Source organism: Scomber japonicus, chromosome 9 (assembly GCF_027409825.1).
Source record: "Scomber japonicus isolate fScoJap1 chromosome 9, fScoJap1.pri, whole genome shotgun sequence".
Taxonomy (NCBI): Eukaryota; Metazoa; Chordata; class Actinopteri; order Scombriformes; family Scombridae; genus Scomber; species Scomber japonicus.
In genome coordinates, this window is record NC_070586.1 from 18,219,264 (window position 1) to 18,243,547 (window position 24,284).

The window sequence follows — 24,284 nt, forward strand, 5'->3', positions numbered from 1 at the left end:
ATTTTTTTTCCTGTAGTCAGTCGTTCATTTGTTCCGCCTTTTTCCTGTGTAGAGAAATCCCTGAGAACGTTCTGGTTGACAATTACTGAAGGTTCCACACAATGAACTATAACAGTAGAAAGTCTAATTTCTATGATTCACATGCACAGAGGGAAATGACACTGGCCTGTTCTGAAGATACCGAACAATGGTGACTATACTGTAGAGATGAGAGGGGGACTGACATACTGACACGTCTTCTGCGTGCGTTGTTGCCAATTTTTCTTTTGGGGGGTGGGGGTGGGGGGGGGGGGGTAGGAGGGGGGTTGGTGGTGGTGGTGAAAGTACCGTTGTGAGGGCAGTGACGTACAGCAGAGCTGAGCGCAGGAGCACTCAGCAGGAGTCTGACTCTGTATATCTCCTCATAACCTTGGTCTCGCAAGTGAAGCTCCTGTTTAATTAACACTGTCAGCTATCACAGAAGATAAATATCATGATAGCATAAATAAACTGGGAGCAGGTTCAATACCGTGTCATGAGGTAGTCGTCTCCCCCTGGGTATCTGCTTCAACTAGAAAACTTAACGATATCAGTGATTTAGTCCAATTTGGGCTGTTAAAAAATCACAGCTGTGCTGCATTACATTAATGTAGCAATAATACTCATTATCTTTGCCTAATGTGCCGTCACTGTAGAGCCTGCATACTGTCCTCTGTCTAAAACAGGTCCTCATTATGGAGGTGGGTGAGATTACAACAATAACAACAACAACAAGAGTTAGCATCGTTGTGTGTAATGAAGCAAATGCCTGGGACCCAGAGAAAACTAATGGCTGCTGAAGTGCTGCTGCTGCTGCTGCTACTGCTGTCTGGAGAAATGCTGATGGCGGCTTTCTGTCAGTGCTAACCCTAGCTGTGCCGAGCCGAGCCGAGCTGAGCAGAGTTAAGCTGTGCAGTGCTGCCCAGCACCCACAGGTGAGGTCCTAGACAAAGGGAGGTGCTCTGTGTGGTTTAAAGCCTTAGTTTCTCTTTGAGGATGCCGCAACGATTTTTTTCTTCTTCTTTTTGTTTTTACATGAGCGCTATTGTAGAAGGGCTTCAGCCACTTGACAACATATAACTCAATATACACTGAAAAAGGGAAAAAATATGTTTTAAATCATAAAAACTAAAAAGGAACCAAAAAAAAAAAAGCCATTTCACTTTTCATTTTCCTTTCGCACACATGTAGAGAAATACACACAACATTCACAACGTGACAAATTTCCTCTCTTCTGAAAAATAAAAACACTTCTGTACACATAGTAGTAATAATATTATTAATAATAATAATAGTAATAATGTTTATAACAATAACAACAGCAAGAACAATAATACCGCGTGTGGCTCTGTTGATTTTTTTGTCATCTTTTCCTTTCTCTTTTTGCTTCATTCTACAAGTCACATCCCTCTTTTCACTTGTCTATTGTATAAGTCCAAAAGAAGTTCAAAAGGCAGACTCAAGTTAATAGAAAAGTACTAGAGTGGGAAGGGGGGGGCTTTAAGTTACCCCCAGCCTCACTCTCAGCCAAACCGCTCCCTCACCAGCATCATTAGTTTCTTTTTGCCCTTGTAGATCTGTTTCAGGTTGTCTATGAACTGCGTGAACTGAATGTGTCCGTCGTGAGCCATCATGAAAGTCTCCCGGGCCTTTCCCAGGAACTCTATGAACTCACTGTAGTGACGCGGGCTAATGTGTGTGAGCCGTGAGTGTGTGGTGTTGATGTAGGCCCCGATGGTTGCGTCCAGCAGCTGCCTGAGCGGCGCCTTGTCCAGGGACATCAGCTTCCCAGAGTTTCTGCGGCTGTGCAGCGCCGACACCATGCCTGGCGTGGTCAGTGTGCACCGCCGCAAAATGTCAGATAGCACGGTGGCACACTTCACGCTCTTCACCACCAGGGGGATGACAGCGGCCAGCTCATTTTTCCCTAGTGAGTGGCTGAGTGCGCAGGCCCACAGTACGTCATTGATGGCGGGGTGTGTGTCCTGGTTGTAACTGAGGTTCAGATGAGCCATGGCTAACGTCGCCAGCTTATAAGCCCTCATGGGGTAACCGCGGTGTTCCATGTAGCGTGCTATAGTGAAGAGCTGTGTGTAGCTCATCCCTGTCGCCGCTGCATCCAGTACAATCTGGTAGGCTGTCTCGAAGGCAATGTGGTCCTTTTCACAGAGTGTGAGAGCGGAGAGGGCACAGTTCTGGGGGTCCTTCATGGCACACTGCAGGGCAAGGGTGCGGGCGGATGAAGCCAGGTTCTCCTGCTGGTGGCAGTCCAGGTGGAGGCGTACGATAGTGCTGTTGGACATAACAGTGGTAGCCACGATACTTGTGGCTTCTGTGGGGGTGAAAAGGGTGAACCAGCTCTGCATGATGCTGTCCAGGGCGTACACTCCTGACACACACAAAAAGGAGAGAATGAAGACAAAATTGGAATTGAAAGCAGCATAATCTCCACACGATGCATATTTTAAAACAACCAAAGATAAACAACCAAGTAGCCTGAGTCACTTACCAACTTCAGTGGCACATGTGACTAACCAGCGCACCATTTCTCTCCTTCTCCAGTTTAATGTGGATAGAGTTATTCTCATCACCTGAGCAAGATGGAAAAGAAAATATTTCAGGTGAGTTCAAACATGAAAGTCTACTTTTCAACAAACTGTACAAGAGGGCTGAAATATCTATTTTAAATATATCTGGTTCAAAACTGAAGCTCAGGAACTATGTGCAAGGATTTTATTTCATTTCCAACAACCCTTTTTTTCTGTTTCCCTTTGCATTTGTATTTCATTTTGGCTCAAGCACACTATAAGCAGCTATTATAACGACAACCCCTTAAGCAAATGTTTAAAGTAAATACTTAAATGATGAAAAGTATGAAGACATTAAAAAAACCACAGCAGTATAGTCTGTCCATGCTCATCTCGGTTTACTACAGCAATACAAGCTTGCTTACCATGTTTTCAAAAGCCAGAAACAAATACCATATAACAGAGTTATATTAAAAAAAAATCCAACATGGAATTCAAATGATACAAAGTAGAAAATCTAATTTAAGAATGTATCCAAGGAAAATGTAGCATTAAATTAAAGTAGTTGAGTTATCACATGAAAATAAGTGAAGTAGCTAAAACATAGTGGCAGAGGGAGGCTACACTATGAGCGAGGTTCCAAACACTTCTGATAATCATCATTTTAATTTGTGAGCTTTTGAAGCTAAATTAATTGCTTCAGGTTCAAAGGCAAAAAAGAGCTCTTGCCTGACCTGCAAAAGCTTTAACTTAACTTAATAAATGTATTTCATTTGGCAAGAAAAAAAAGTCATAAATGAGCATCATAACTTACAGTATATATGTTAGACATGTTTCAGCCAACTAGTTACTGAACAAGACTAAACAAGAAAAACAAGAATGATGTTTCTCTGTCTGTAGTTAAGAATTATAGGGACATTTCTGTGACAATGTCAAAAATAAAAACTGAGCATAACACAAGGCTGGTCCTTCACCAACCCCAGCACTCACACTCCAGTCTAAGGTACACAAAACGTAGACACTATAAGGAAGGAAAACAGTATTAAGGTCCTTTGAGTCATCTTTAAACCCTTTTCCAACATTCAGACATGTTTATCTTTGCAGAAAGCTAAAGGATACACAGAGGTGGATCTGTAATAGTATGTTAGACATCTCATGGGAGACATGAGGACTGGTGATTGCTCTGCATGGTCATATAATGGCTGTGCAATATGAAGCCATTTTGCAGGACGATGAGTGCACCCTATAGTGCAAATACTGTTCATGATGTGCCGATATTCCGAGATGTTGAGGCAATCACACATTTTTAAAATATTCTAGTTTTACATTATCAAGGTTTCATGAACACAAAGAAGAAGTTAAATTCTGCTTACAACCTCTCAGTTAAACAGATCTAAACATAAGTGAAGCATTATGGCAGCCTCAGGAGCTGTTAATGTTTTTCTCTAGAAAAATGTTCAAATATCATATGAACAAAAACTTAGTTTAATAGAATTTGAGTTTTAAAACAGCTTAAAAAATAAACAGTGGCCTCATAGTGAATTATTGCAATATTAATACTACAGATATAAGCATTTTTTGCGAACATCCAAAAATGAACATATATCACCCACACTATGTGTGTGTGTGTCTGCGTACCTGCAGTCCGAGCTCCAGAGACACTTTGAGCAGCGTGATGTCAGGCAGGGTGTCCATCAGAGTGGCGATCTTGAACGCATCCTGTGCCAGTTTGAAGATGTGAGACGACGAGTGAATGTTTTTCTGGATGGACTCCAGGACTGTCTCCAGCCTGCGACTGTCACCTGGAAAAGAGGGGGAACAGGACAGGAATGCTTTAGAACAGGATCCAGATTATTGATGAGATGACTGAAGAGTTAGCGTGCTAACATGTTAGCAGCATATCATCTTTTCTGAGTGCTATATGCGTTTGTGTCAGTGTGTTTTTGTAAATATGTTAGCACCTTTGGCAGCAGTGAGCATGGTGGAGGCCAGCTCACACTGCTGAGACTCTATGTGACTCAGGGTGAACCAGCGCGGGTAGCGGTTGGGCACCACGGACACGATGTGGTGAGGTCGTGACAGGTCACCGGATGAGGCCGTCGATTCCAACACCGGCAACCTGATGGAGAAACAATAATAGAAGATGAGACTCTGCAGAAAACAATTTATTTAAATTAAATATACACTATAATGAATGATAATGCTTTTAATGCTTCAAATAAACATATATTTACACCTTAAGCAGAAAGGGAGAAGAAAGACAGATTCAGAGATAATCAGAGAGACACCATCACACTAAAATTACGTCTTTCTTCACACAGTTACAAGCAGACAGACAGAAATACTGTAAAGACAGAAAAAGTCTTCATTATGAATGGTTTGAAAGTGACTTCAAAATGAAAATGACTTCAGTGATCACAGGGGGATTACAGTTATCCTATCCCTGCAATTTACTTCCAACCTAGTATTTAATCACCTAGAAACCAAGGTATAATTAGTATTTTCTTCACTCTAATTGGTCATAATGAAGTCAGCCATGCAACACCTGCTAGTGGATGAAGGAGCTTCTCTAGTTCCTCACTCTCTCTCTCTCTCATTATAATAAGACAGACAGGGCCAGGTCTTCACCAGCACCATGAGCAAAACCACCATTACCACTGTGACCAGCTCATCTCCTATTCTGCTTCACTTCTCTTCCCTCCGCTCCCACCTCAGTTTCAAAGGTCTTCTTTCCTTCAGAAGACAGCACAACCTGGCCTTCTCTCAGCCAATCACAAAGCTAATTGAGTCCACGGGGAAATTAAGGAATTCACCTTCCAGCCCCGTAAGGCTGGACACACATCAAACAAATGCCGACACACATGAATAAAAAGAGCCAGCGCACACACACACACACACACACACTGAGACAGACACACACACCTGCCCTTTTGAAAACACATCAAAGCAGTCCAGTAAAAGCAATGTGATGCTAAATGCCAGTTTCAATTTCAGAGCAAAGTGCATGTGATACTGTTGCCATCTGAGTGAAGGCATGTATAAAAACAGCCTCTTCGTCACTCAGTTTTGCCCAAGAGGGCACAAGCGGGGGCTTGTCTCTCAGAGAGAAAAGGTGACAAAAACCCAGTCGAGATACGTGAGAGTGTGAACACTGACACTTGCTGTAAAATGGAGATGTTTGGAAGCCCTAGCAACAGTCGGGTTCCTTCCACACACATCTAAAGAGCTGCTAAAAGCTCCCATCACACTGGGGACTTCTGGAAGATTCCTGGGGTGTAGCAAAGCAAAAAAAAGGGCCCTGGGTAAAGATGGAGGCCTCATCAACATTCCTGTCTTTGTTTGGTTTTCACCAGAGAGCCAGAGGCCTCCATTGGATGGGAGCTTGAGAGGCCTGGCCTGCTGAAAAATAACCTCCTCAAAATGTTGGGAGGAAAATCCATACTGGGCTATTGTTCCATGAGAAAAAAACGATCCTCATGGATTGCTGTGAAGCATTCAGCACAAGTACAGTAAATTCGCTGCCGCAGGTGCGTTCTCATTGAACACCTTGTAAACAACCACAGAACGGTGCATGCTGGCTGTAAACATGATCATCTTCTCTGCGCAATAACACTACACAAACTCTCAAATCAACGTCAAGTGTGCTTAAAACATCAAATTAAACTCATATTTCCTTACAGCGCAGCCTTATAGTCTGGATATAAATGTGCATCAATGATATATAAAACACTAACAGAGTGAGCTGAAAGTGGCAATCAATTCCCTGTGCGAGGCAGTGGGAAAGGGAAAGGGAGTTGGGGCAGCTCTGGTGTCAAACGGGTCCTGTGGCACTGTAGCACCCTGTCACATCTGAAAGAAACACAGCAGCACGTATCGCACCAGAAATATTCAAGGGCGACGGAGTGAAGTGAGTCTGCAAGGGACCACACGAGACAGACGCCATATAGTGAGGGGACACAGATGTGTAGAAACCACTGATGGGTTGTAGTTTCAGTAGGATTATTTATGGAACAGTAACACATACTTAATTGCATATTTATACACAGGAAGAGTGGGATGCAGACCAAGAAGTGAAAAAAAGAGTATGACGTTGATAAAAAGCAGTCCAGTCAGGTTTTACCTAAATCCTGGGGCCCTTTTGGGTTTCTGGTCAGCATCACCATGACTACTGACCTCTCTACCTAATGGTCCTTTCCCCTTCTGACTGTAAACACCCTTCACTTCCATAATTTATCAAGCACACATCTATCAGCTAAGCTACACATCCGCTGGAAGACCTCCACTCTATACACAAACTTAAAGTTGGAAACCTTCAGTGTGACCGCTCTGCTGTCTGACAGGAGTGACAGGAGGTAACCCCCCAATTTTAGTTCACAGCTCTTAAGTGCCTAGAATGCTTGAAAATGACACCTGCTTTGAGAGAGGCACTGTTTTTCTGCACAGTATCAAAACGGAGTCATCGTCAGGTGAAAATCTCTACATCCAAATATCCACTTCTCAGTATTATAAGAAAATGTTCTTATTATTATTATTATTAACTTGACCTTTGTTTTTTAATTTTTATGAAATGTCAAAAGAGTTTTATGAGCACCAACAATACAACTTTATCTGACTCAAGCATTTAATCCTTTCATTCAATTTAAAACAACAAAAACAAAGAATGCAGCAGAACCCTTTTCATGATGCTTGCTCTATTGTTTTCAAGTGGTCTAATTTCATTAGACTATTATGATTATGAGTATAAAAAAGAAAAAAACATGAATTCTGGGCATCTTTTTTATGTCTGTCTGGCTTTTTCGTATAAATATATGCATGATCACAACAGGAAACTATTTGTGTTTTCAGGGGGATTACATGTAACTGTGATGGGCTACACAGTTTGACCCAACTTAAAGAAAAGTGGATGTCAGCTACCTGCAGGTGTCATTACTATCATCGTCTTATCCTAACGCTGCAGTTATGATAAACAGTCCTGTATATTCATAGATTACGGATTATGCAGAGGATCAAAGGTTGTGGATTATAGTGAGGATCTACATTCATTAGCATTGGAAGACTGGTATCTCATATGGAAATCTTATATGATAACAAGCAGTTGGGATTTGTCTCCTTGGCTTCCAAAGAATCAAGATAAGGACGGTCTCTGGAGAGGCGGCGAGCTGCTCCTTCTGTGGCTTTTCAAAATTCAAAAACTGGGCAGCTTGAGAACCAATAGGCAGTGTTTTTTGTGTGTTGGCCACTCACACCAAGCCATCGCACAGCATATGTTACTCTTCCATGCTTTAATTAACCTCATCCACAGCGCATAAACACACACACACACACACACACACACACACACACACACACACACACTTTAAAATACTTCATTGGTTATGCATTTGTGCATGGAGCCAGCCTGACTTCCTCTCATTTAAAAAAAGAAAAGCTGGTTTGAGAGAAACTGTGAAGGAGACAAGACAAATAGGCAAAGCAAGTGGAAAGTGAAAAAGTCTGTGTGTGTGTGTGTGTGTGTAAATGAGCGAGGGAGCTAGACTTTCTCTCTCTCCTTGTATCAATGATAGCGTTATAATGGGTCCATTAAAATAGCCCTGGTTCCTTTACCTCCTCCTCTATATTTAACTGTCCGCCGTCCCGTGGGAGCGGGGAGGTATATGCTATCATATTACACTACGCTACATTACACACATTCATTATGTGCTGAGTAGACACCCCTGGCTCCCAGGAGCACCCATAAGTGGCCATATTATTCTAAATCGCCGGTTTCACACCACAGGAGTGAGGATGGAGGAGGTGAGGGGAGGAAAAGGAGAAGGTGAAGGGAAATAGCAAGGGAGGGAAAGGAGAGGCTGACTCAGGGAAAATAGGTTTGAGACACAGGTTAGAGGCAGGGAGGGGACAGGGAGGGGACAGGCAGTGACTGGATGTGCAACCTAACAACCACACAGACCCTAAATAAAAACTCCAAACATGTTTTGGTTCCACAAGCCCATTATCTCAATCCTAACTGGTTAACTGCAGGAAGGTGTGTGCGCTGTGTTTGCTGTCCTTTTGTTCTGAAATCATCCAACTGTGACACTTAATGGTGTAAGCCTGACAAAAAAAAACGAATTTCCCATTCATTCATTGAAAATGTGCCAGTTTTTCAGTGATGGACTCAGACGCTTCGCTTTGTAGAAACACAACAAACATCTTCCCTGCACTGCCCTGTCCCTGTTGGCCCTGCTAGTGTGCCCTGTATATATGTGTGTGTATGTGAGTGTGTGTGCTTCCTACTCATTACAGCCACACTAATTACACTCTCATTAATGTAATTAATATTCACTGATCCAGCTCCCACTAGTCACAACATCAAAACACAGCAGTGTAGACTGATTAACACACATACACATGTACACATTGTCCACAGATGAATACACACAGGAACTTAATATAGAGAGATCACATGGACAACACACAGTCAGACCCACAAACAGGACAGAGCCACACACTGACACAATCCTCTATAAGGTTCCTATCTGGTAAAAACCTCCAAAATCTTCTTATTATAACCCAGATTTAGTCATGATGACTTTAAAGACTGAGAAGTCTTATAGGACAGAAATAGAGCAGGTCAGCACCTATATCTTGTGATGTTAAGCTAGAGCTGGAATCTCAAACCTGAATGCTGTGTGCAAGATGTTAAGTAAGTGATGCACAGTTGGTTGGGCTTACAGGGGGGGAACTTTTCTGATTTTAAATTCAGATTTGTAGACACTGTCTGCATAGTTCATCTACATCATTATTAAAATGCACTTCAGTACGCATGTCAGTCAGTGAACGCATCACTATCTGTCTTCAGTTCAATACAAAATTAGGCTTAATAGCTCGGTAGCCAACTATTTGCAAAAAGAGTTATGGAACCATGATAGTTTCTGTGTTTTTCGATGATTTTTAGCCACATACTCTGAATCATCGCAGAGCTGAGAAGGTGCTCTTAGTCACCAGTGAGGGGAGCTCCACTGCTAAAAGCTACTGATTTGGTCAATGGTGATTCAGTGCAGTCAGTTCAGTTTGAAAATTGAGAAATGAGATTTGTTTGTACTGAACAGGCTTTACAAAAACAGACATGTTTAGAGCTGACCACTGCAATTTTCATTTCATTGGAATTTTTAAAAGGCTCCATTAGCCCAAGTTTGGGAGGATTTTCCTAATCCAGGGATCAGCATGAAATTATTCAAATGAAAGTCAATAAAATCTGGTCATTATTATAGCCACATACACACAACTTTAGGGTACGTACCTCATGGCTCTCAGTGCAATTTTGTACGCTAGTTCAGCGTCGTGAGGTAGGAGAGAGGTAAAGAGATAGCGGGCGAAGGTGTGCATGGGAACACTCTCTCTGTGGACAATCTCTCCCAGACCAGCATACGGACCAGCTACACCAAAAAATACACACACAAACACAGAAGAGAGGAACCATTATTACTGACAGATGAAAGAGAGGGAAGGAATGAACAATTATCTGTCTCATTAGGTCAATAAATTTTATGGAATGGTATTGAATTTTATAGGATATACAGTAAAAAACAGAAACAACTGCATATTTATTCTGTTGTATAGTGACTTATGCTTTTTTATATGGTAGTAATGTTATCTGGTCTATCTCTCCCAGGCTGAAGCCACGCGGCATTTAAACAAACTGTGACGTCAAAAACCATATGGTCGTGTGCAGACTTGGCCCTGCACTCTCTTCTTTCCCTCCCCCTCTTCATCCTACTTCCCCTCGTCTCTGGTGGGTTATTTTAAACCCCAACAGGCTCCTAAGCCACAGACCACATCACACAGTGGCGCGGCTGCAGCCTCCAGGGGCCCGCAGAGGCCTCAGAGCCGGGTGCTCTATTAGTAACGGAGCCAGAGGTGGGTGGTCGTGTCGGGCCAGGCAGGGCTGGGGTTTGGGTGGGGACTGGAGTGAAATTTTGACTGGGCTGGGCCAGCCAGGATGTGCCACCCCCCCCATCCTGCTCCATTTCCCATAACCAAACCCCAGCCGTCGCATTCTGCTCCAGCTCAGTCCTGTAAATGTACACACTGTTGTGTGTGCACGCATGTGTGCTGACACAATACCCCTGGTGTTACTGTGTAAAGAGCTCATTTTGGTCTGGCCCGGGGCAGCTCAGCCTCTATTTGCACCACAAAATGAAAGGACAATAAATAGTGAGACAGAGTCCAATGTGTTTTTTCCTGTTTAAGCAAGAATGTGCAGGGCTGGTGCGTGGGAGGAGAGACATGACAGAGAGGAGGTGTGAGTGTGTGTGTGTATAGATATTATGTGTATATTATATGTATATATATATATATATATATATATATATATATATATATATATATACACATATATACATACATACATATATATAAATATATATATATGTGTGTGTGTGTGTGTGTGTGTGTGTGTGTGTGTGTGTGTGTGTGTGTGTGTGTGTGTGTGTGACTGTTGGGAGAATAAAGGCAGAATAAGGGTGAAATGTTGTCTCTCTCACCCTCTAGCAGAAAGACAGCCTGTTTTCGGAAGATTTTGACCAGGGAGTCGTCAAGTTCCACTTCCTGCAGCTTGGCCAATAGCTGCTCTTCATTACGGCACACCTTCTCTTGCGCGTACAGCCCGTCGGGCATTACCCGCTGCTGCCCTAAGCCAATCAGAGCCGTCTCCACCGCCAGCGCCACATAAGATTCACCGTCTCCCAGCAATCGCTGCACGGGCATTCGCTGGAGGTCTGCGCGACTAACTACACTGGAGCAGTCTGTGAAGAAGACAAAGACGAGAGCTGAAACAAAGGAACCTAAGTGGCATGAGGTGGTAGTCAGTGTTATTCTCTGAGGTCTGGACACTAGATGAGTCTGTCTCTTATGGAAAACTGCTTTGTCAGTCACACAATAGATCCGTAGCGACCATCCAAAATAAAGATTAACGCCTCAGGAGCATTCCTCTGTTCACTGCTCCAACTCAGAGGAGAGGGCTATTTCTGTGAGCAGAGGAGGCGATGAGGGACGGAGAGATCGAGGAGCGTGGGGGAAGAGCATTTAAAAAACATGAGAGGAGGCATGATAAGATGAGCCAAAGAGACTGAAGGTGAATTTGTGCTTAAACTGTGCTTTAACATCTGCATTCTAATGTAAACTGAGAAGTACAAAAATCCCGAAAAGTATGAGGATGAAATAATCTGTCTTCGCAATCTCATAAAACATACAGCATGTTGGAAAATTAAATATGTATAAAAATCTGTGTATAAATAAACAAACCTTGCATATTTTTCTCTTTAATGATTACAACCCTGCTAATTGTATACAATGCTAGACTCATTGTTTTACTTTTTGTATGTGGTAGTTATGGAAGCCACGTATACAGTATGTTATTATATCATATTCAAATCATATGGTACACGTATGTGACACAACACACAGTTTAATCTTCTTGGGCTTTGTGTTGGCTCAGACTTTTTTGCTCCATATGTTGCCATAGTACCAGAGCTTTATTAAGTACATGTGCAGATTTGTTTGTCAGCAGTACCTGAGAGGTCTAAGCAGGTATTCGAGCCCTCCTCTCCTACTCGTCCCGACTCTGTCAGGGTGCTGAACAAGGTGCCAATGGGATCCAGAGGATGTCCCACCCAGCCCTCCATGTTGGTGATGGAAGTGTGGCCTTTATGGAGCAACTCTGTGTGACAAGGTGGAGCACACAGGGATGCAGTTGAAGGACAGCACAGACAGAAGTAACACAATGTCTTGCACTTTGAAACCTAAAATTGCCAAATATATTCAATGATCTTCACCAAATAGAACTACTGAAAAGATACAATACATATAAGACAAAAACACCTTAGGTTGCACTAAATCATATGAAATGAATAAGGACAAATAATTCAAGCAAAATGTTCTAACAACAACAACACAACCTTCCTCTCTATTTGTTTTTGTCAGTTTCTTTCATACTTTACTACCGGTACTACTTTACTGACTAAAATGTACACTTTAAAAACAAGCTTCACCTTTCTTGTGCCGGCGGAAGTGCTCCAGTTGTCTCTGCTGCTGCCGTCGTAATGTGTTCACCACAGCGATGGCCAGTCTGAGGGCTTCTCTGGGGTAACCGTGTGAACGCAGGGCATCCACCCTGGCACAGGCCGTCGGGACATGTTCTGAGAAAATGCCAAAGTTTTAACTATAAGCATCTCTCCCTGTGTCAGTATGTTCCCAGTCCAATTTGCTGTATGTTAACAACCAATCTGACACTCATACACCCACACACAGTATACACAGACTCACCATGCCACAAGGGCGAGCCACGTGTGTCAAAGAGGGAGCCCTCCTGGTTGTCATGGTAACAGTAGTTGGCATAGAGGTCACTGGCGATTATGTGCTGGAGGTGTCGGTCCTGCCAGTGCAGGTCACAGGCCTCAATGGCCCGTGTGAACACAGTCCTATGGGGGCGCATCTCTGCTGAAGAAGAGGTGGAAGAGAGGCGGAGGTGAGAAAGGATTTAATGCTCGATCACCTTCACATGGGGAGCGAAAGACAGGCAGGGATAATCAGCTAGCCCACTTGCATGGTCATTTGGTTGCTTTTTTGGCTGAAAAGTCCATGCATTATCGTATTAATATTAATAACATGTTCATTTTTGGGCATTAGCATAATTACTGTAAACAAACATAACCATAACCTAGAAGATTGGCAGCTTGCAGCAGCTTCTACGTGGCTGAAAATCTGCCACTGTTTTCATCTGAACTAAGTGAAGCTTTCAGCGTGAATGAGCTACATGGAAAAATCCTCTCCAAAGGATTGATCATGTTTAGTAAAGCAAAAGAAATACAAACGCATGCAGAATGATGTGAACAGTAACCTTCAATATGCATGAGATGCAGGCTCCTCTAGTGATGTACAAATGCCACATTTAGCACTTCTCACCTTTTCCACTGTGAGATATTTTATTAGAAGTAAATATGTTATTGACAGACATACAAAACTTGTCAATCTCTGACCTTGGTTGCCATGGGCACCCTGAGGCAGTGAGTGGGTGAGGTTGGGCAGCTCGTTGCCGTGGTTACCGTCCTCCCAGGGGCAGACATCCACGCTGTTCCATCTGCGCAGCTGGCGCAGCCATGATGACTTCTGATCTGGCTTGCAGTGGGGGTTCAGTACAATGCACATCCACAGGGCACCTGGACACACAAACAGATATACACACACATTTCAGTCACCAACCCTACCTTACTTCCCAGTGATGTAGGCAATGAGTCATGCAATGCAGGTGTGTCTTTTGAGATTAAAAACTCCTAAACACAGCTATCTAGCAAGATTGATAGCTTGAGGCAGTTTTCAAAGATGTTGCAGCAGTCATAACATCGTTCCTTTTACTTTTAGAGCACATTTTGTATGGTGCCGCCCTCTTGCATTGGAATACAAAACTCTGTGAAAACAGAGAGCTTAACTAGTCCCGAGGCAGCATGGACTGCACACACATCATTTTGGAGTAAATTGGAACAAACAGAATATGAAAAGTGGCTAAGTCTCTTGGGACGCAAGCACATTCAGGGATTTTACTCTCAAGACTGCTGGAGATATGTACACTCCTCAGTGTATGTATGTGTGCGTGTGTGTGTGTGTGTGTGTGTGTGGGTGCGTGCGCGTGTGATTGTGTTGTTCTTGTGCATGTGTGCAAAGGCAGGCAGAGTTTAGGAGGAAGGACGAAGACAAGGACGGAGACAGAACATGAAGAGTGAAAAAGAACACAAAAGGTGCAGAACAGAGGGAGAGGAGGAGAAATGGGGAAATAGAAAATGAAATGGGAGCAGAGATGATTTGGACGAGGAGACATGGCTGAGGACAAGTGAATGAGGTTCGGCTTTGTGTCTGGAGGAGAGGAGTAGTTGCAGCTCAAAAGGAAAGAAAGACAAAAGAGGGGGAGAGAGAGAGAGAGAGAGAGAGAGAGAGAGAGAGAGAGAGAGAGAGAGGGAGCGGTGCCGAGAGGCAGCATTCACCACACATCAGGGGGAGTGATAAGGACTTGCGAAGAAGGGTTTGAAGTGTGGACTTCAAAGAGACCGTACACACACTTCCAAAAATACGTGGGATTGAAACAGATGAGATCACTGCGCTGTCCTCACAGAGTGCAGAACAAGACCAAAGGGAGAAAACGAAAATCATCATCGCCAACAACAGCAGCATCAACCAAGACATTAGAGGGAAACAACAAAGGAAGGAGACAACACGGCTGCTGTCCTGGTGACGGGCTTGTTGGTTTTGTGTTTTGCAAGAAAGTGTTTTGCTGTAGGTACAGTACATCTGTCAGAGGAACTACACACCGTATCAAACCAAACCACTGCATGGTGAGCAGCACTCTGTCACATCGACTAAATATATAATGTGAGGCGTTTGAAAACATTACGAAGGTCATAATATTTGGGGTTTTGATGTGGTGCGATGTGCGGCCTTAAACGGCTCGTAATTCACAAAGACACTCTTGCTGAGCTGCCAAACCTGCATTCACAGTCAGGGGGAGAAGACTGGGCTGTCAGTGATGTGTGCATGTCTGTGTGTGTGTGTGTGTGTGTGTGTGTGTGTGTGTGTGTGTGTGTGTGTGTGTGTGTGTGTGTGTGTGTGTGTGCGTATGTGTGTGTGTGTGTGTGTGTGTGTGTGTGTGTGTGTGTGTGTGTGTGTGTGTGTGTGTGCGTATGTGTGTGTGTGTGTGTGTGTGTGTGTGTGTGGGCTGTCTTGGAAACAAAGGACAAATAAACAAACAGGGGGAAAAAATATGCGTGTGTGCCTTTGTGTCGAAGTCTGCGTTCGATCACCCACCTTGCTAAATCTGTCCGTGCCTGCGCATACTGGGAAAGATGTGTGTGTGTGTGTATGTGTGTGTGTGTGTGTGTGTGTGTGTGTGTGTGTGTCTGTGTCCGTCTTAAGTAGGACAATTTGTGTGTGTGTGTGTTTCCCACTCACCCAGCTCGTCCCAGAGCTGTCTGTACTTGTCGGTCATGGTGGTGCCCTGCTGTCTCCACAGCGCCAGCCGAGGGTCGGCCATGAACTGTTCTGTGATCAGTGTTAACATCCTCGCTCCATTGGAGTCACGCATCTTCAACATCTCCCTCACCTAGAGGAGCAGAGAGGAAGAGGACAGGCAGGACGGTTACATACGCACCCGCACACACACATGTGGTTTGTACAAACACATGCCAAAAGAGGACTGTGAATACACAAACACACACACACAGGAAAATACTGTAAAGTCCAGGATTTCTTCTCGGTTTTTTTGTATTGTGAAAATGTAGAAGTGTGAAAACTGAATTTTAAAAAACATTACAAAAATTTGAGTGAAAATTTGATTTTATAAACACTATTTTCAATGCAACCACACAACTCTTTCTCTTAGATGGGCTCTGGGGAAAACCAGCAGCTCTGTTTCCTCCTTATTTTCTCCTCGCTTTCTCGAACCGCAAGATTTTCAGAGCTGCCCTAATCGCAAGAGGAGCCCACTTATTGTAAACTACGGTGGTCAGCAACTTCTTGCAACAGGAAAAGCAACCGCTTCGGTGGTTCAAGTAAAACTGCTTTAAAACAGAAATGTTCCTGTTAGAAATTCTCACTACTTTTTGGGCTAAAATGTATATAAACAAAACAAAACAAAACAAATACATTAAAAAATATTTCTAACTCTACTGTGGAAGAGGAAGAACAACAAGAACCAGAAAAAGCCACAGACACAGGATTACATATGTACACAAATCTATATGTGTTTTGTGATTTGAGGTGTACGTACAATATGACTCTCACTGTGTATGTGTGTGTGTGTGCACAAATATGCGTCTATCAGTGTGGGGTGTGTCTGCACTGAAAAAAAATTATAACAGGCATCAAAGAGCGTGAAGCCAAGAGACATTCTAAAAGCTGGGCAGGGTAGATGATAATGGCCTTGCCTTGCGGTCTTTACATAGCACACAGCGAATTTATGCTGGCCTCACTTTGCCACCGTAATACCAGGCAACAGAGCGAACATGCACACATCTCTCATGTAATCGTTGAGCAAAGAGCAAGCTTCCCCTCTTTCTATATCTCTTTCTCTCTCTCTCTCTCTCTCTATCCTTACACTTTCTTCCACTCCATCCTGCAATTAATGTATGTGCCAATATATACACAATATATATGGTTTGTCTTTGAACAGAGAAGGGCCTCTTTTCTTAAGGGAATTGAGGAGAATACTAGAGAAAGAGAGAGACTGAAAATATTTATCAACAGGATGCAGAGGGAAGGATAAGGGTGAGACTGCATTTTTGTGTTCTTGTAGAGAGAAAAGAAACCTACAGGGAGAGAGGTTAGAATGAGATGAGTGTGTGTCTTTGCGGCCGTGGCAGTGAGGGTTGGTATGTGTTGTATGTGTGTTGTTATGTTCTGTATGTGAATGAATGCTGCTGGCTCCTGACCTTGCTGAAGAGCAGGTTGAGCTGCTTGCCCGAGCCGTGGTATCCTCCCTGGGACAGGAAGAGCTTGACTTGCTCCTGAACCTGCTCCTCATCCAGATGCCAGCAGTTCTCGTCGTCCACGCTGGCCCCTGCTGTAGGGTCCGGGGCCCCTACACACAAACACACAGAAATAAATCTGGATAAGGCTACTATAGTTTCATCATTGTTGTCCTGATAAAAAAAATGCTGGACTACTATAACAGAACTATATATTAATATTATAAGCTAACATATTTTTTAAGGCAATAATAAATACATAATGTGAATGTGAACTTCAAACCACTGCACACCTTTCTGTTAACAACCACAATTTAAACACAATTCTAACCTTAACAAAAAGAGCAACCATTAACCTTGAAATGACCAGGTGAGGAAGAATACTGGCAAAATATCAGAGAACTTAACGCCCATTTTTTACATCTGTGAGGACTTTGTGTCCTCAGAAGATTATAAGTACATGCAAAATACAATGCCACTGTTTGGAGTAGCATATAATGTAGAAATTCAACTATTTATCAGTTAGTTGATAAAAATGAATGAGCAATTACTTTGATAGTCAAGCAAAAGTGTCAAACCTTGTGGCTGCAGCTTCTCAATTGTGAGGATTTGCTGCTAATATTTGTCATTTAAGGAGGTTTGTCAGATAAAAAAGAAACATGGATTACATGAAGATGTCACTCTGGGCTCTACTGTAGGAAATGATACCTGGCATTTTTCACTGTTTGACATTTTAATTGCCCAGAGATTCATCCATTAAAGCAAGAAAATAATTTTCAGTTGGCCTGATAATAAAATAAATTGTTAGTTGCAGCCGTAATACAGTGTTACTCCTGAAAATGTGCACACTGCACTGCAACATGTTACATTCACAGACGATTTTTCAGCTTATAACAAACAATTTGAAGCACACCATTAACAATGCAAGCAGAGACGATTTAGAAACCAGCTGCAAAGCGTCCGAGGCTTTTTTATCATGACGCTGTAGAAAAGAAGAGAAAGACTGCAACTATAATTCAACATGAATAATATGAATGTGACATATTTTCATGTAGTCTACCATATCCATTTACACTATTTACTGTCTCACTTATTTAACACTTTATTCAAGTGTATTCTATAGAAACAACCCCACAGCAAAAACTACATTTAGGAATCTATTACTCATCATAAAAAGGAATATTATAATATACATTTAAACATAGTGACTCACTGTTTAAACACACACACATTGATTTTGAAAGTAAGTTTCCCAAAATTGTAAACAGTATGCCACTTTCATTATCCCTCAAAACTTTAACTTGTTTCCCAGAAGGAAAACATGAAAGACATAAAGACTCTAATCTGAAAATATACACTGTATGCTTATAACTCTCAAACTAATGAACTGAATAGAAGCCGTTCAGTTAGATGCTTTAATTCAGACGACATGTTTCAGTTATAAAGAATTATTGATGGAGGGGCGACAAATCAATAGGCTGTCAACAAAAATGTCTCAATCGCCCATCTGACTTGTGTATTTATTTCTGTCCTGCATTCTCCGATCTTTAGGTTCCTCTCTCTTTCTGGGTAAATGTCTCATACTGTTCTTCTTTCGTCCTCATTTTCAGTTTCCTCATAACTCCCCCTTCTTCCTCGTCTTCTTGCCCTTATTTCATTGTTTGCTCTCTAAAAACTGTCTTTAGAGCTATAAAAAAAGGTATAGTATAGACTGGTAAACACACATACATGCTTTTTCATGGCTCCTTCTGTTCCATGTTTTCAATGGTTTCCTTTGCTGTGTATTGCTTGCCCTTGAGTTTCTCTCTCTTATTAAGGGAAGCAGCAAATACAGTATTGATAACAGGAGATATGCACCTTTCTTTATCTCTCTACCAACCTCTTCTGTCTGTGTATCGCTCTCGCTCTCTCTCTCAGAGGTAAATAACGGGTCTATAGTGTTGATTAGAGGCACACAGTCTCTCCTTTACTGCCTGGATCTCACTAATGAGTAACATTGATCCTGCCACACTTTACCTTCATCATGCAGTCAATACACGCATACATGTAGAGGCAGGAAGACACACAAACCAACAAGATCACACAACCACGACCTTACTGACACGCACACACACACACACACACACACACACACACACACACAGACATCTCCTCACCATGGACCTGGTTGATCTCAGAGTTCTGTGACAGAATCTCGTCAGCCAGTTTCTGCGCAGTAGGCAACACTTCGGTGTGGTGGACCGAAATCAGATACTGGACGAACTTCTGCAGCTGGTCTCTGCTCATCTGGAATAGGGTCTCTGAGATGGGCAGGTGCAGTTTGACCTGCTCGGGCTTCCGTACTCTGTAAAGCGACAGAGCCACCACATGGGCGCAGTAGAAGATGTCTTTGTTGCCGCATGTGCATGTTACCGCCGTGATCTTGCAGCGGTCGAAGCTGACGCTGACGCTGCATACAAGCTCCGGGGACGAGGGCGTGGCAGGGTCCGTCACTGTGCCGCTCAGATGGAAACCTGGGAGGGTGAGAAAGAAAAGAAAAAGTTAAGTACAGTGTATGTAAAGACCATCCATGCCTGCTTTATACCTTCCTTTCTGTTGAAACTATTCGTCAGTTAACCCATTCATCGGTGAAAGACAATTTATTGTGATAATCAATTAAAATGTATTTCTCAAGCAAAGATGGCTACATTTCTCTAGCTATAACTTCTTGAATGTGAACATTTGCTTCTTTTTTTTAGTTCATTGTATATGTTTTGAGTTTCGGACAGCTTGTCCCACAAAAAGACAACAAGACAACAAGACAAGACCAGAACAAACTGTCAGTCAGTAAGATAGAGATGAGATCAGGCAACTATTGTGTTCCCTGCAGAGCCAACAACTGGATGTCCTACCGAAGCATCTATTAAATAACATGAGAACTGGATGACTTGATCAGTTCAATGAATGTGCCTTTTAGTAAATGACATTATGGAAACAATCTCTCTGAGAATGAACACAGTGAGGACGGAGTTTACCAATTATATGAAACAGACTTAGCTGGCCGCAGGCACCTGCCAAAGGCCCCATGTTCTCTTGTCATGAGAGCATGATGATCAGGACCAGCTGCAGTCCAATGTTGTGACTCTGAGCGTGAGAGAAGGAGCATGACAGAAATCTAGATGCAGGAAACTCAGGTGGAGGAATTGAGAAAGAGATGAGGAAGTGAGCAGCGAGGGGCGGCTGTTACAGTATGAATAATACAGCCCCTTGTTTGAATATAATGTTTGATCTCGTCCTGACTGCGCTATCCGGAGGCGCGGCTGGTCATTATGCAAGTATGAATATGAATGAGCAGGGCGGGTCCTCAGCAGTGGCCTAAAACACACACTGATGAGCATATGAAAGAGGCAAACGTGTGCACACACACTGAGTCGCAGCATGAGATCATGCATTTATTAATAATGGGAGTGGTTAAGAGAGACAGAGAGTAGCTTATGAATGCATTTATGTGCTCAGGAGACATGTCTGAAATGCATGTGGACCAGGCAATGACATACATCTCTTACATATGTTTATCAAAGGGCTGAATGCACGCATCGCTGTGATATCAAGCATGTATTAACGCATATCAAAGCGTTCTCTGGGCCTCTACATTAGGTAAAAAGGGGAGAGGATAGAAGTTGAATATTTCATAATATAGTGGGTAATTGGGTGAGGGGTACACAAGCTGAGGTGAGGTGGTCTAAGTAACTTTCCTTCCACCTTGATAGTTATTGAGTGCAGTAAGAAAGCAGGTGAGTAGAGGGAAAAAGACAGAAGGATGTAAGCAAGGTCACGAAACCATACACTTATTCTCTGCAGTCTTAATAAAGCACATTGTTAAATCTTCCTGAGTTATGACTGAGGCCTTGTACAAATATCAGCATCATTTCATCAATCCAGAATTCAACAACCTCCATTATCACGGATGTTACAAATAAGCATGGAAACAGAAATAACCACATTTTTTCTGTGTGCGCCCTTTTGCTCAGCATTATCTGCAAAACTAAGAAGTGTTGGCTGCAAATATCCGACAGTGCAGAACTGCAGAACATTGCCATGGAGATATGCTTTTCCATTCTGAAAGCCAGCTGGCACAGGAAGTACATGTTCGTTAACAATATCCACAGAAGAGGGGTGTGGATCGAATGTGGCAGCCACTTGCATCTGCAGTGATCAAAGCCTATATGTCTACAGCTGTGAGAGAGAGAGAGAGAGAGAGAGATGAGAGAGAGAGAGAGAGAGAGAGAGAGAGAGAGAGAGAGAGAGAGAGAGAGAGAGAGAGAGAGAGAGAGAGAGAGAGAGAGAGAGAGAGAGAGAGAGAGAGAGAGAGAGAGAGAGAGAGAGAGAGAGAGAGAGAGAGAGAGAGAGAGAGAGAGAGAGAGAGAGAGAGAGAGAGAGAGAGAGAGAGAGAGAGAGAGAGAGAGAGAGAGATACTGAGTCACTCCTAAACGAGACAAAAAGGTTTACATGGTGCAGCTGCTTGTAGAATGGAGAGCTAACTGATTTAGCTGTGTAACAACATACAAATGAGGAATGGCTTTTAATACATTTAGTGTGTGCGTGTGCGTGTGTGCGTCTGTGTGTGTGTTTAGTGTGCACACGCGACATGAGCTTGTGTTTCAAGAGTAGCCCCTGGTCCAGAGAGGGGAGAGAAAAAGGAGAACATCAAAAACATGTGGAGCTGAGAGAGCTCAAAGAAAAATCAACCTCTGATACAAACAGACACACACACATGCATGCTCTTATACATACACACATACACACACACACACTTATCAGCCTGTCGTAAAAACAGCTGCACTTTCTTTTTGAAATGTTTTCCTTTTTCCCATAGGGAAAATTAACAGGGATACTATTTTTTTTTAAATTCAAAACACATGGAGAATGAAAAACTAAATACTGATAAAAGACTTGTTCGAAAGCAAAAGTCTGTTGTGTTTCCCTTGTTTTAATGGACACACACACACTCTCTCTCTCTCTCTCTCTCTCTTTTGCCTTCCAAGCCCTTTTCATCCGTCCCTCCCTCCGTCCGCATTCCCACAGCTCTTTCTCTCTCACTCTCTGACAGATGGGTAGGTAATGAGTTTCGCCTTTCCCCGTCCAATCGTCTGGGCACCAAAAACTGCCCCCCACGCCAAATATGCCCTTTTAATTTAGCCAAGCGCTGAGTACAGGGATATTACTGTTTAGATACACACACAGACACATGCACGCACACACCTCCCATGACTCCTGGTTGGGTGGGTATGAAACCTTCAATGTCTCATGTGCTAGCTATTAAAGAGCCTGGTTTCCCCCTCACTCAGTCCACCCAGCTCCCCTCCCCGAGTGGTGCTCAGGGCTCTTTTCTGTGCATGTTCAAGAGGCCAGGGTTGGCTTTCAAAGTAACCATGGCGGCCATTTTTAGAACAAGGCCTCTGTGAGGTTGCCCTAGAAACCCCTTCTGACCGCCCTGGTGAAATCACACTTGGCCCGAAGCGCTGTGTAAGGGAGCGAGAATAGTGTGTGAAAGAGTGAGCGAGAATGAGCGTATGTATATATATGTTCAAATCCCACAAAGGTTTGCGGACCACCCAGACTCTTTGGGGGACCCCACATCAAAGCATTCCCCCAAATAGCCCTTTGCTTTATCTTTTTCTCTCATTTTGAAATTGTATAAGTGCCGATAAGCCAGCACACGCTCTCTTGACCAGCTAGGACCACTTCTATCTATTCAACAACAAGGGGCCCCAGAAATACCGGACTCCTGCTCTTATTTCAGGGAGGAAAGGCCCAAACTAAGACCTGCAGCTCCTTCAACATACATCTGCTGCGACGGAAGAATGCCGCCTTTATACACTCCCTATAAAACAGGATTTAGCTTCCCACATGAAGGCTGTCGGCTGGGATGGGGGTCCGGCCTGAAAGGTATGCTTGCCTAAGCACAAAAGTGCCCAGTGTTCCAAAATCACTGAGTAAATTAGATTGAGTAACATACATATATTTCCGCAATCAAATTAAGATTCCAAGTCAATGGAGAAAATTCAGGCCCAGCAGTGGGAAGGTCATTAAGTTTATTGGCTGAATTGGTTCATGAGTGACTGTCACCTAAATCTAATATGGCACCGCGCAGTTCACACAGGGCTCATCCGTTGTATTTGTGTGTGTGAGGGAGTAGAGATTCTGAATACATGATTGATTTCAGTGCAAGAAATGAGATGAAACAAATGGCCTGGTGTGAAAGTGAATCAACAAAAGCAAAGAGGGAGAAGCAGAGAGAGCAAATAGATATTTAAGGCCCATTCGCCTGCGCCGATTCACTTTAGCCTTGCACATTAATCAAATTACCTCATGCGCTGCAGACAGACAGAGAGCAACACCAAAATCTGGCTCTGCCCTTGCCAGAGCCTCTATGTTCCACACGGGACCACCTGCACTAGTTTAAGTCCTAATACAGGATCCTACTCCATGTTGACCAAAGATAGCCGTGCAGAGAAAAGGCTACTGGACTGGAATCCAATCCGTTTGGTTGGATTCAAACGAGAGGCCCCGCTGAAAGGAGATCTGAACCACGACCGAAGAAAAGCAAGGCCCTGCAGCAGGTCGAAGAGGGGTCGAGAAATGTTCGGGCAACCCCCCCACCTCTAACACTGTCTTTATCCCACCCACATCCAAAGGAGCGTTCCCCTCATTGCTGCTCCGTGAACTGGCCCAGTTAATAAGGCTACAAAGACAAATACAAGGCCTTTCAGCATCTTATAGGGTAGGTCTGTGTGAGTAACAATCAGCACATGCGTGTGTGTGTGTGGTCCTATAAGGAAGCACCCATACAGAGACTATAAACAGAGATCAATGCTATTCTGCAGGAGACCTTGCTCCAGGCGTGTGTGTGTGTGCATGCGTGTGTGTCCTAGGTGTGGGACGGGCTGGAATAACACAGCTGAGCTCCAGGGGCGGCCATATTTACGCCTGGTAGACCAAAAAGCCTTTTTCTCCGTGGGCGCGTTTTCATCACTTGTATTTCCACACACATGTGCACATGATACACACATTCTCTCTCTCTCTCTCTCATGGTCTGAAGGTGTGTGCTGACAGACACAAACTAGCATAAATTAATGTTTTGAGATATTCTATGAATTTCAATGCTTTTACTTCCGCTTGAGATTCTGACAGCAAAATCTGCATACTAATCACAGGGATGGAAGGAAAAGAATATCTGTGTGTGTGTGTGCGTGCGTTGACGGAT

At 43.3% G+C, this 24,284-nt stretch overlaps 1 protein-coding gene across 2 annotated transcripts in view; it reads right to left on the minus strand.

Moving 5' to 3' along the window:
• Window positions 1-305: 305 nt before the first annotated feature.
• The window catches only part of LOC128364775 (zinc finger SWIM domain-containing protein 6-like), a 44,139-nt gene continuing 20,160 nt past the window's right edge, over window positions 306-24,284 (minus strand). Inside the window, exons 2-14 of one of the 2 annotated variants that reach the window (XM_053325385.1) lie at window positions 19,195-19,551; window positions 17,003-17,151; window positions 15,525-15,675; window positions 13,565-13,744; window positions 12,852-13,022; window positions 12,578-12,724; window positions 12,100-12,246; window positions 11,072-11,332; window positions 9,829-9,964; window positions 4,508-4,665; window positions 4,185-4,348; window positions 2,528-2,609; window positions 306-2,407 (exon numbers count right to left, since the gene is read on the minus strand). In XM_053325385.1, coding sequence (XP_053181360.1) covers window positions 1,542-2,407; window positions 2,528-2,609; window positions 4,185-4,348; window positions 4,508-4,665; window positions 9,829-9,964; window positions 11,072-11,332; window positions 12,100-12,246; window positions 12,578-12,724; window positions 12,852-13,022; window positions 13,565-13,744; window positions 15,525-15,675; window positions 17,003-17,151; window positions 19,195-19,551 — 2,969 coding nt within the window. In that variant the 3' untranslated portion in view covers window positions 306-1,541. Of the gene's footprint in view, window positions 2,408-2,527; window positions 2,610-4,184; window positions 4,349-4,507; window positions 4,666-9,828; window positions 9,965-11,071; window positions 11,333-12,099; window positions 12,247-12,577; window positions 12,725-12,851; window positions 13,026-13,564; window positions 13,745-15,524; window positions 15,676-17,002; window positions 17,152-19,194; window positions 19,552-24,284 lie in introns of both variants that reach the window. The other variant, XM_053325384.1, reaches the window with a different exon arrangement.